This window comes from Sorex araneus, chromosome 1 (genome assembly GCF_027595985.1).
Source record: "Sorex araneus isolate mSorAra2 chromosome 1, mSorAra2.pri, whole genome shotgun sequence".
NCBI lineage: Eukaryota > Metazoa > Chordata > Mammalia > Eulipotyphla > Soricidae > Sorex > Sorex araneus.
Window position 1 is genome coordinate 387,378,632 of NC_073302.1, and position 13,849 is coordinate 387,392,480.

At 34.2% G+C, this 13,849-nt stretch overlaps 1 protein-coding gene across 1 annotated transcript in view; it reads right to left on the bottom strand.

Annotated features, from left to right (window-relative positions):
- VPS50 (VPS50 subunit of EARP/GARPII complex) overlaps nucleotides 1-13,849 on the bottom strand; it is a 119,103-nt gene that overhangs the window by 35,362 nt on the left and 69,892 nt on the right. Inside the window, exons 14-18 of the mRNA XM_004602182.2 lie at nucleotides 13,363-13,454; nucleotides 10,942-11,036; nucleotides 10,523-10,621; nucleotides 4,077-4,167; nucleotides 2,002-2,178 (exon numbers count right to left, since the gene is read on the bottom strand). Coding sequence (XP_004602239.1) covers nucleotides 2,002-2,178; nucleotides 4,077-4,167; nucleotides 10,523-10,621; nucleotides 10,942-11,036; nucleotides 13,363-13,454 — 554 coding nt within the window. The remainder of the gene's footprint in view (nucleotides 1-2,001; nucleotides 2,179-4,076; nucleotides 4,168-10,522; nucleotides 10,622-10,941; nucleotides 11,037-13,362; nucleotides 13,455-13,849) is intronic.

A 13,849-nucleotide genomic window follows, 5' to 3' on the forward strand; every position in this document is an offset into this window, starting at 1 on the left:
ATGTAGCTACTAGAGGCTCACAAGAACCCAAACTGACATTTACCCCAGGAACATTGGTTCTGCATTTGCTAATTCAGAACTCATGGTAAATTAACAGAAAATAATTGCCATAAGTAATGAGAACTAAACACTTCAGGAGATTTAACAAAATCACCACATAGAAGTATATATCATTCTTTAACACTAGGAGACTGGGGCCATATATATAGCTCAGTGGTTAAGCACATACCTGGAATCAATACCTGCTGCACGCACACACACACACACACACACACACACACACACACACACACACACACACACTGAAATGCCTTAATTCCTCTGAGTTTAATCTATTTAAGAGATTCCAAACTGACTTGCCCTACTTCCTCCTTTTAGAAAAGTAAGTATTCAACAACCCACTAGAATCTATCTTCATTAAACAAAGTACCCCTAAGTTACACACATGAATAGTACTGTATTCCCCGCCCAACTCCCAATAGACTAGTACCCGCTATGTGCATCTTTGAGAAATATGTGTCTAGTTCATAAAAGCAAAACAATACATATAATCATTAAAGTATAATTTTGAATATAGCTTACTATGAAATAACTTGTGCTTCATATAAAGCACAGTAATAGTAGCACTATAGCATTGTCGTCCCGTTGTTCATCGATTTGCTCGAGCAGGCACTAGTAACATCCATTGTGAGACTTGTTACTGTTTTTGGCATATTGAATATGCCATGGTAGATTGACAGGCTCTGCCATGCGGGTGGGATACTCTCAGGAGCTTGCCAGGCTTTCCAAGAGGGATGGAGGAATCAAACCCGGGTCGGCCACGTGCAAGGCAAATGCCCTAGCCACCGTGCTATCGCTCCAGTCCTTTCAAAAAAGCTTTAAAAACATAGCACTGTAGCACTGTCGTCCCGTTGTTCATTGATTTTGCTCGAGTGGGCACCACTAATGTCTCCATTATGAGACTTGTTACTGTTTTTGGCATAACAAATATGCCATGGGTATATCGAATATGTCAGGCTCTGCTGTGTGGGCGGGATACTTTTGGTAGCTTGCAGGGCTCTCTGAGAGGGATGAAGGAATCGAACCCAGGTCGGCTACATGCAAGGCAAACGCCCTACCAGATATGCTATTGCTCCAGTACTTTAAAAACATATCAAAACTAAAACAAAAAAATATCAAAACTAAAATACAGATATAAATTCAACAGATTTTGTTAAATGTAAATAGCTTTAACTCTATCTCCACCAAATCACAATTAAATCACAAACACAATTAAAACATCACAACCCTGGATCCTAAAAATATCCCTACCAAGCAAGTAAGCAAGACATTACTCTCTTTAGAGAAAGAGACATGGAACAAAGTAATTCCCTTTCTTACCCAGGGGTTGAGCTGAGAAAAGAGCATAGACGATACATTCATCTATCTAATAAAGATATATCTTTATAGCAGCATTTATCTTTATAGCAGCAAAAATGTTGTACCATTTGATTAATAACATGGTAAATAGAGTAGATATAAAGGCAAATTTTGGGCTGGAGCAATAGCATAGCGGGTAGGGTGCTTGCCTTGCATGAGGCCAACCCGGTTCGATTCCTCCACCCCTCTTGGAGAGCCCAGCAAGCTACCGAGTGTATCTCGCCCGCACAGCAAAGCCTGGCAAGCTACCCCAGGCATATCCAATATGCCAAAAACAGTAACAGCAAGTCTCACAATGGAGATGTTACTGGTGCCCGCTCGAGCAAATTGATGAGCAACGGGATGACAGTGATATAGTGATATAGTGAAAAGCAAATTTTATCATTCAAAAAAGCAAAGTCAATTATGTTTATTGTAAAGTCATTATCCCTACATGTAACAATAAACTAAGTATATGGGTAAGAAGGTGGGTAGCAAATGAACAAGTAAATCTAGCCAATTAGCTTATTCATAAAGTAGAATACTTTACCAATATGAAAATATGATTTACATAATACACCATGTTTTTAGAAAATTACATACCCCATTAGAAGCCAGGACATCTTCTGTTTCTTCATCTTTATGGTTGGACTGAATTTCAAATGGATTTCCCCCACTACAGTACTGTTCAAACAAAGTAACTGTTTTTGAGGTAGATGAGGCTGACTGCTTACTAGGTGAAACTGATGGAGAACGAGACTGTTCCATAAATTTAAATTCCTAGATATTAAAAAAAATCACTATCTTCAGGAACAAAAGCACCGAAACATATTCTATCAACAAGAATGTATAGTATTTTTTAAAATAACAATCCTGTTTTCAGGTTGTGTGCAAGCACTGAATAGATACATTGAAAAGTTTTCCAAATGACAAGACATCACTGATAATTATTTGAAACAGTATTATTTTTTTCTTTTTTTTTTTTTTGGTTTTTGGGTCACACCTGGCGATGCACAGGGGTCACTCCTGGCTCTGCACTCAGGAACCACTCCTGGCGGTGCTCAGGGGACCATATGGAATGCTGGGATTCGAACCCGGGTCGGCTGCATGCAAGGCAAACGCCCTACCCACTATGCTATCACTCCAGCCCCTTGAAACAGTATTATTGATATCACTCTACTTTTGGCTTACCTTATGAAACAACACAGAAATAATTTTTTAAAACATAATTTAAGAAATTTGAATGTTATAGTCTAAAGATGTTAACACAGCAGCAAAAGTCCTAGTAGGACAAAGTTTTGTTTTAGAAGTTATTTGTAAATAGTGCTTTTGTTACCAGACCTTTGCTAGCCACTAAGTAACAGAGAAAAATAACACTTGGTTTCTCCTTTCTCTTAGGATTTAGGGTCTAGGAGAAAAAGAAATACATTCATATTTAATATTGAAAACTTTCTACTTTGTGAATAATATTGTATTGGAAAATGGCTTAGTTCTAAAATGCTAATATGAGTCAACATTAGTGATTTATTAAAATTCAATCCCTGATTTGATTTATAACTATTACCATTATTTTTAAATGATAGCAATTATTATTATATATTTGGGGCTATATCCAGTAGTGATCTTTATTTTTATTAGACAATAGGTAAATAAAGAATATCCTTTAAAAAAAATTTTGACTTATGTATTCCCTATACTTACTAAGAGTAAAAACATTGCTTTTAGCAAGCCATTCCCTCCAAAGGCAAAATTAAACACTAATGAACTACTCCACAGGGATCTAAGTTTAAGCATTACATTTTGACATGTGGCATTTGCAGAAAATTAACTAATACACAAGAAATATTTAGCTATAATTTAGCTATACTGTGTTCCAACTAAGAGAAAAAAATCAATTACAGATATCTGCTCGCATTATTTTCTGTGCAACAAGATTATTTCCTAATGTATAAGAATTCAAAAAATCATCCAATAAATAAAACATTTCTATAAGTACCAATAAAAAATAGTTCAGAGCACTTCTTATAATTACCATTTTTACTTCTGAGGGATTTTCTCACAATAGGCAAATTGATGACTTATAATATAAACTATGCAACTATTAGTCTCTTTAAATAATAACAATATTGGGGCCAGAGCGATAGCACAGTGGGGAGGGCGTTTGCCTTGCACGCGGCCGACCCGGGTTCGATCCCTGGCATCCCATATGGTCCCCCAAGCACCGCCAGGAGTAATTCCTGAGTGCAAAGCCAGGAGTAACCCTGAGCATTGCTGGGTGTGACCCAAAAAGCAAAATAAATAAATAAATAAAAAATAACAATATTATAAAAATCTGAACCATTTCATAAAAGAAAATACAGTTGATTAATTTTTGCAAAACTTAAATATTTAATAAAGCAAACAAAGCAAAAGAATCTCTTATGAACTCAAAAGAAAAAATATTATTTCAATTATAATTCCTTTTTAGACAGAGTTTTTCTGTCATAGGAAAAGAATTTATAAAAGTCTATGATACAGTTTGACATTCATAAGAGCACTCAGATAAGAGACTTGCAACTACTGATCTTTAAGAAATAAAAGTCATGATTTCTTAATTATTTTATAAATACAGCCAAGTATCTACTTTTTTAAAGGTAATTAAATTAAACACAGATTATTTGTTCTTAAGAAATACTTACATGAAGTTGCAAGATACTGAAATTTGACTTAACAGGACAAAGTTCCCAGGTCTCATTCTCTAGGAACATTCTCAATTCATCAAGTCGTGTTCTAAATTTTTTTTAATTAAGCAAGAAGAAAACGTATGTCACTCATGAACCAAAAAATGTAAAACAGAATCAATGTGAGGATTATCATCATCATCATCATAATGAGCTCTGAAAGCATATTTTTCATATTTAGAGCAACACAGTAATTTGTGAATATCACATCACCTTTATAAAAAAATGTAATAATAAAATATTTTTACAATGTTTAAAAAATAATGAATGCACATAAAAATATTTTACTAAGGAAATAAACTAAAAGCTACTTACCATCTCATATATTTGAAATATCCCTAATTACATATCAATACCAAAAAACAAGAAAAACAATTTATATGTTTTATGAGATCATAAATACTAACATGTTTTGTGCCTGACTGCATAGTCATACTAAAGAAACACAATATTGGGTGATAGTTATTTCCAAATATATTTAGCTCAATCCCTATCTCCACACAGAGTTTTATCAGTTAAATTATCAAGCATGACATTAACATATTAACATGGTACTAACCATTTATGTCATACTCTTCTTTCTTTTTCTTACAGTTTTTTTTTTCTTTTTGGGTCACACCCAGCAATGCTCAGGGGTTACTCCTGGCTTTGCACTCAGGAATTACTCCTGGCGGTGCTTGGGGGACCATATGGGATGCTGGGATTAGAACCTGGGTCGGCCACGTGCAAGGCGAACGCCCTACCCGCTGTGCTATCGCTCCAGCCCCCTCTTACAGTTTTCTTTTCTTTTTTTTCTTTTTGTTTTTGGTTTGGAGGCCACACAATGGTACTTAAGGCTAACTCCTGGCTCTGTGCTCAGGAATCACTCCTGGTGGTGCTCATGGGAATCATATATAGTCCCAGAGGTCAAACCCAGGTTGGCCACATACAAGGCGAGTGCCTTATCCACTGCTCTCTTCTCTCTCTCTCTCTCTCTCTCTCTCTCTCTCTCTCTCTCTCTCTCTCTCTCTCTCTCTCTCTCTCTCTCTCTGTCTCTCTCTCATCTTTACCATAACTACTTGCTGTCTTTCCTGAATAGGTGGGATATAATATAAGAAGTTCCAGAAAAGAAATATTTCCAGTTGACTAAGGGAATAAAAAGTCCATGCCTGTCCTACTCTCAGGTTTTCATTTGTTGTTAGAAGAGTTCACGTGATGTTTGGTTTACAACACCCTTTCCCACCTGAGCTCTCCTATGCAGAGCCCATAGTCCTTATATCACTGGAGATCACTGTATCACTGTCATCCTATTGCTCATCAATTTGCTCGAGCGGGCACCAGTAACATCTCCATTGTGAGACCTATTGTTACTCTTTTTGGCATATCAAATACACCACGGATAGCTTGCCAGGCTCTGCCGTGCGGACGAGATATTCTCAATAGCTTGCCAGGCTCTCAGAGAGGGAAGGAGGAATCAAACACGGGTCCCTATTAAAAAAATCTCTTTCTGAATATATTTTGGAAAATAATCTGAAGACATTTCAAACAAAAAAAGAATACAAGTTCCATATAACCTAGCAATTCCACTTCTTTATAACATTTGTGCTCCTATGTTCCTTGGAGCACTATTCACAATAGACAAAATCTGGAAACAATCCAAGTGTCCACGAAGAGATGACTGAATAAAGAAACTGTGGTAATTAGCTTAATACATTACCAGTGGGCTATAAGAAAGGACTAACTGCAATTTGTGCTATTTGAATGAGTATGAAGAATATCATGTTGTGTAAAGTTATAAGAATAAAGACATAAACAGAATGACCTCTCTTATTTTGTGAGACATAAAGAAATGTAGTTAGGGAAAAACAACAAATGACAAAAGGTAACAGAACAGGGAAACTGGTTAACAGAACTTAACTCATCAATGGTGAAGGATGGGAAATGGAGGTGGGGCCAGTGAGACATTGCCTAGTGGTTGATGGAAGTGAACACTCCCTGGATGGAAAGTGTGGTATTCAAATGCAGCATTCAAGAAACCCTATTATTAATAGTACTATAAATCACAATGCCTCAAATAAAATTTAAAACTAAAACTACTGGCAACTTACTATGAAGTATACAAGGCCCACTACTGCAAAAAAGAAAAGATTAGATCATTTGGTCCAGAAATAAAAGTAAAATAAGCTTATTTGTTGCTCCCTTATCAAAGATTAAATGATCAGATATTTGAGATTGTGTGTGTCAAGATATTCAACTCTATTCCATTGGTCTGCAGGTCTGTCTTATTCCAATTCCATGCTGTTTTAATTATTACCACTTTGTAGTACAGTTTAAAGCTGGGGAAGGTGATGCTTCCCTTCTTCTTTTTCCCAAGGATTGTATTATCTATGCTTTAACAAGTGGTGCAGGGAAAACTGGACAGCTACATGTGAAAAATAAACTTAGACATCTCTAATTCCATGCACAAGAGTCAGGTCAAAATGAATTAAAGAACTAAACATCTGACTTGAAAAGTACATAAAAGAAAACAGGCAAAACCCTCCATGACATTGAAGTTAAAGGAATCTTCAATTATGTAATATCACTGACCAAGCAAATGGAACTACATTAAGCTAAGAAGCTTCTGCACCTCAAAAGAAACAGTGACCAAGATAAAGGGACAGTCCATGCAATGGGAAAAATTATTCACTCAATACCTATCTGATAAGAGGTTAATATCAAAGATATTCTAGGTATTGGTAGAACTTAACAAGAAAAAAACATTCAACCTCATCATCAAAAAAATGGAGAGAAGAAATGAACAGAAACTTCCTAAAAGAAGAAATTCAAATGGCCAAAAGGCACATGAAAAAATGCTCTTCATCACTAATTATCAGAGAGATGCAAATCAAAACAACAATAAGATATCATTTCACACCACAGAGACTGGCCCACATTCAAAAGAATAAGAACAACCACTGCTGGTGCAGATTTGGGGAGTAGGGACTCATTCATTGCTGGTGGGAATGCCAACAGGTCCAGCCTTTTTGGAAAACAATATGGACACTCCTTGAAAAACTGAGTTCCCATTTGACCCAGCAATACCATACTGGGAACATACCTTGGGGGACCAAAACCACACAGTAGAAACAACATCTGCACTTCTATGTTCATTGCAGCACTATTCACAATAGCCAAAAGCTAGAAACAACTAGGGTGCCCGAGAATAGAAAAGCTGGATAAAGAAAATATGGCACATCTACACAATGGAATACTATGCAGCTGTTAGAATAACTGAAATCATAAAATTTGCCTATAAATGGATAGATATGGAGAGTATCATGCTGAATGAAATGGGTCAGAAAAAGAGAAACCAATATAGAACATACCATTCATTTGTGGTATACTAAATATATATATATATATATATATATATATATATGAGGCTAATATCCACGGCCAAGGAAAACAGGGACCAGGAGGACTGGTGCTTGAAACTACCACAAGTGGTGGGGGGCAGAGAATAGGTAAGACAGAAAAGGGACCAGTATGACAATAATAGTTAGAAACAATCACACAGGATAAGAACTGAGTATTGAAAGTAGGTAAAGGGATATACATGATAACCTTTCACTATCTGAACTGCAAAATACATACCCAAAAGGAGAGAGAGAGAGAGGAAGAGAGGAGTGGGGTGCAGGGGGAGAGTAAATATTTTCACCTTTTTATTAGAGCTACATATCCAAGCCGAACATTAAAACGGGCTCAAAATCAGAATAAATTATATGTCTCAAGAACTTTTTTATTCTCCAGAGCTCTATTTGTCAGTAGAAAACCATAAATAAACTTCACGTATATCCAAACACTTTTATTAACAAAATTAAGATACATCTGATTTATACTTCACTGTTTCACAGTGTTTTTTCAGTATTTATATATTATACTTTGATGGAAAATAAATTGATATATACTAGATTTAGATTCATCACCAGCTAGTGCAGTGATTTTAGTAAATTTTGTGCCCCCTCGCTCCCCATCCCTGCCACACACCAACCTACTTCTGAACACAGTATCAGTGTTAAAAATGACTTTAATTATAAGTTCCCAAATGACAACTACTACAGAAATAATGATTGTAGCAATGATATAAGCTAGGACTGATTCTGCCATTTTTCAAATCCAAGATAATGAGAATACTAAAAAAGCTGAATCTTTACTTTAAATCCAGTACAACCTTTGCAATGTATAAAAAAGAAAAAAAAAAGGGATGAAATCTGCAAACACCAGGCACAGAGATTTGGGGTTCCAACCTCATTTTAGAGTTGATTAGACAGCAGCCCAGAGTGGTTAAACGATTTGCCAATGTCAGACAGCTTGCAGACACGGTAAGGATCCAAGCCCACTATCTCCCAGTTTGGCCTATAACACAGTATTTACAGCCTCTTCAGTGGAAACAAATCTCATAATTATTTCTGAGAGAAGTAATTAAGAAGTTGAGTATTTTGAAAATATTTAAGTAAAATATTCTCTATTGTCATGAGAATAAACTTCCAGGAGGAGTTTCTGTCATGATCAGAGACTAATAAACCCCAGGCAGACTTGTTCACCACAGGGGGCGGAAACCTTTGACAGTCAAAAGCAAAGGAGAATGTAAAATATAAACAATTAAGTAAATCCTTGGTTTTTCACTGCACACATTCTGCAGTTAATAAGAACACTAAAAGGTCTTCAAGCTGTCTTGCTGAATATAAAACAAGCTTTGGGAAATAGACACCCAGCATGTATTTGTCCTGACAGGAAAAGGGAGACTTCAGTCCCACCCAATTCTTTACCCTTTCCCTCCCTGATTCAAAGGCCCCTCCTTGTGTTACACAGAATGTGTACAAGCCAGGCCTCTGGTTTAAAGCAGAGCTTAAGTTTTAGCATAAAAAGAAGTTATAAATAAAGACAATGCTAGGATTTCATGTTTTCCCTTATCACAATTTTCCTGAGGTGTAAGCATTTAATTTTTTTTAGTTTTTAAAATATTTTCCATTCAATAGTGAAAATTAATTTTGGAACAGGTTCAGTTTAAATAATCCTTCAAAATAATTTCTGTGGTAGGTTTTACAATTAGAAAATTCACATTTAAATAAATTTACTAATTAATAAAGTATTTTATGCCCAATAATCTCTTTTGATATGCATACATTGTGACCACAAATTTACTCAAAACAAGGAAAGAATATCCATTCTCAACTTTTCTTAGCATTTTGACAACACAAACAAAGCTTACTTCTTGAATGCAAAACTGTAGAAAAAAGACTGTAACTAAACTCAAATTAAATCTATGTAAGGGATACAGTAGTGAGTCTAGTTTCTACCAAGAAAGGTCTAATAGCACTCTCAAAGCTGTTTTACGTAGGCAATCACACTGCTATATGAAAATTCTTTCCTAATTTTTTCATTCCCAAAACTAATTCTAAAGACCCTTTATTAAAATTAGTAGTGAATATTAGTTTCATACTTTGTAAAAATATATCCCACAAATGAATGCAGTCATTCAATATCTATCCCTCTCCTGACTCATTTCATTCATTATGATACTCTCCACATCCACTCATTTATAAATTTTGTAATTTCATTTTTCCTAAAAGCTGCATAGTATTCCATTGTGTAGATGTACCAAAGGGAAGCCAGCCACAAGTGTGTTGGGGACGAAGGGCAGTTAGGGTACAGAAGGGACCAGTATGACAATAATAGCTAGAAATGATCACTTTGGATAGGAACTGTGTGTTGAATATAGGTAAAAGGATATACATGATAACCTTTCAATATCTGTGCTGCAAACCATAAGCTAAAAGGAGACAGAGAGAAAGAGAGAGAGAGAGAAAGAGAGAGAGAAAGAGAGAGAGAGAGAAAGAGAGAAGAGAGAGAGAGAGAGAGAGAGAGAGAGAGAGAGAGAGAGAGCGAGAGAGAGAGAGCATGCCTGTCATAGAGGTAGAGAGAGCAGGAGGGAAACTGGGAACACTGGTGGTGGGAAAAGTACACTGGTAAAGGGATGAGTGTTGGAACATTACATAACTGAAACCAAATTATGGACAATTTTGTAACTATGTATCTCACTGTGATTCAATTAAAAAATAAATTTAAATTTTTTTAAGTGGATAAATTTTTCTCATAAATGCTGAGGAAATGTTTACCTTTCATACAAGAAGAAGCAGTTCAATATTTAACTCAAAAAATAGTTCAGTTTGGGTGACATCGGAGCAAATATATTCAAACTTATAATAACTAATGAGAATACTCTAATTTTATAATAAAAAAATCTTTAACATCTCAAAACTTACAAACATATTTTTTCAAATTCAAAAGTAACTTTTCAACCAATTAATATTAGGCAGAATTAATCATTATACAAAGGTATTCTCATCATTTATATTAATCTACTCAATTAGAATTCTTACCTGTGGTAGTTCTTAAAATAATTGACACTTTGTTTTCTAATAGATTCTTGCAAAACTTCAGACTTGCTACCACAAAATTCTTCCCCAACTTGCATCAACCTAGTTGCAAAAAAAATTTATTTGTACTTCTGCAATATTCTGATAGAAAAAAAGAAGTCCAGATTCACTTCCTATTAAGATAACAATCAAAAAATTTTTGATAGCTGAAGAAATTAAAATGAACAAAAACCCATTATAGCTTACAAACATTTAAAGGCAGAAATGTTTGACACACACACAAATCAAGCAAAAATTAGATTAGGGACATCTATTATCTTCATTTCCATGAAAAAGTTTACATGATAATTCACTGATTTATGATTTCATTATCATGGCTGAAAGAATAAAACAAAAGAATAAAAGAAAATCTCAAATACTACCTGCTGATTATGTCCAAAACAAAGATGAAATCATCATACTTGAATATGGACAAATCAGTTCCAAGCAAATAGGTTTTCACTTTTAGCTGAACATCCTATAAGACAAAAAAAAAAAGAAAAAGAAATTAAAGTAAACTGAAAACACAGAAAATAATCTTGCTAAATTACTCTATAACTATACCTCAAAATTGGAGAGAAATCCATTCTTAACTTGATGAAAAGATATATACAAAAGTCTCAACTTACACAAAAGACTATAAATAGCAGTAACTGCTCTTACATTCTAATGACATTCTTAGTGTAAGACATTTTAAACTAAGATTTATATATCACACTTAAAATACAATAGCTCTTTGGGGTAGGCATTTTTTACCCTTTTAATATTAGAGAAATCATAGGGGTCAAGTATTTGCTGAAATCCTCATGCGCAATGCATGACATACTTAAGACTTGAATTCAGGCCCATCTGCCTTCAATCTCCTCTATTCACTGCATCTTCCTATAGGAAGATTAATATCTTCTCATGCTTCCTGATCATCATGTTTCATTATCTCTACAACTAATACATTTCTGATAAATATTATAAATTTTCACACAGTCATCTGTGCTTTGGAATATGAGATGTCAAAAGTTAAAAATGTGTTACAGTACATATAGAATATTACAAAATACTCCCAATGCATTCGAGAGCAGTTCCCCCAAATAACACATTAACATTCCTGCAGTACTGATTGTTTACTTCAGTGGAATAAACACTACAAAAACCTAAACAATGGAACTGGTAAAATTCTCCTGTCAACAAAACTCAATTTACATCAGGTAATACTGGCAAAAGTGTTATTAAAACACACGTGTTTTTCATAGTTTTTGCTTTTGTTTTATAATCATATTGTTTCAATTGCTATCATTTCAGTTAAATAATCAGTGAGTTCCTGAAAGATGCAAAGTCTATTCTAGAACTGACTGAGAAGTAGGGTTGGAAATACAGAGGGAAGTTGGGAAAGGCAGAGATAAAGATCTCCTAAAACAAAAACAACAATATAATATTCCATATTAAAAAGCATGGTGACTTTCATTAAAGTGGCCAAATTCCTATATGAAATGTTTTGCCAAATTTAATAGATTTCCAAATATTAGAAAAAACATCAAAGGTTACTTGACTGACTGAAAACAAGTGACATAAAATGCCAGGGTAATATTTGATTACCATAAATTATACCATAAATTTAACTCAGAACAACTACAGACTATTAGGAGACTAAACCAGAGATGATTCATATATGACCCTAAAAGTACATTCATTAAGAGACTGCTCTTCCATTATATATAATATTCAGTAAAAAGTAGGCTCAAGTCAATAAGCAAATGAAATATTAGACCAATATGGTCATATCAGAAAAACCAAAGCTCTTAAAGCTATGATTTAAATTCTTTTAAAAATTAAAATACAAATTTAAAGACCATAAAGTTATCAAAAATTAGAAAGGTATTATGATTCTTGAAGAAATTTGTTTTTAATATATATCTTCCTAGACATATTTTCTCAAAGAAAAGTTCCTAGAAAAGACTGCTAAACTAAAAACCAGTCTCAGTGAAAAATCAAACAAATGTTTCAAAAGACCATAACATGGGGAGGGGGAAAAAATAATCCTAAAATGTTTAAGGTGTCTAAAGTGTTCTAAGTGTTCTAGACTCAGAAAGGACAATAAAAATCTAGAAGAAAATTATACAATTTCCTAAAAAGGAAGAAAATTTTAATAAATTAATAATCTGCTTAGTTTTGAGCCATACTCAGTGGTATTTGGTGCTCATTCTCAGCAGTGCTCAGGGATCTTGCAATGCCACAAAATGAATCTGGGTTTTCTGTGTGCAAAGTATGTGCTCAACTCATTAAGCCATCTCTCTGGCCCAGAATTAACAAATTGAAAATCTGACAACTGAGCTGGTAAACTACAAAATCTTCAGAAGATACAGTTAACTAATAAACAGGTAAAATTCCCTACAGGGACTAGTCACTAACTCAGAAAAAATTCACCTCACTCTACTTGGGATTCTGACCCAAGCATATTTTCAATTAAATTAAACAGAAAATTTAAATAGAAAAGGAAAGTGAGAAAATACAAATAAAATTAGAACAAACAGTATGTTACTAAGAAAGCATTTTTAGGAAAGCATAAATCTGCTGACACTAAAACAAAAAAAATCAGAAATAAATAAACATTATAATGTACATTCTCAAATTAAAGGACATCTTCTACTCTCCCTTGTAGTCGAATCTAAATGTCAACAGAATTACAGAAATGAATTAAATCAGACAAAAAAAAAAGAACATTTGGCTAAATCCATAGGCATATAAACACTGAATTCAACATCAACTTTGACATGAAAGTTTCTATTGCAAAAAAAATTAAAAAACCAAACCTGCCATATTCGTGTAAGTCCATGTTCTAATTTCTTTTTTATGTAGCCACGATCAAAATTTGTTTCTTCAGTACCCATCAGATTACTCCCTTCTAAAAAGAAAATAAGCATACATATTTAGATTTGTTTCACATTTTGTTTCCAAGAAAATTCACACACTTGGACTCTACATACTACAAGTTTATGTAAAAAACAGAAAATACACTCAATATTTACATAACCAAATGTCAAAAGGTATTAGGATGAAATCTATTTGACAAAGAAAATTAACTTAGACCATGAAATATTAAGTATATAAATGGTATTTAAGATCCATGTCACACATAATTGGAACTGGAGTTACAACTACGATAGTTTGATGCCAGACACCAGATTCTCAAAGGTTCACTTCATTACAGAATCAATTCAATTAGCAACTAATATATTAATGTTAACAAGAATACAGATGGCAGAACTATCGGTGAAGTAATAATGAATTGGCTTTGCA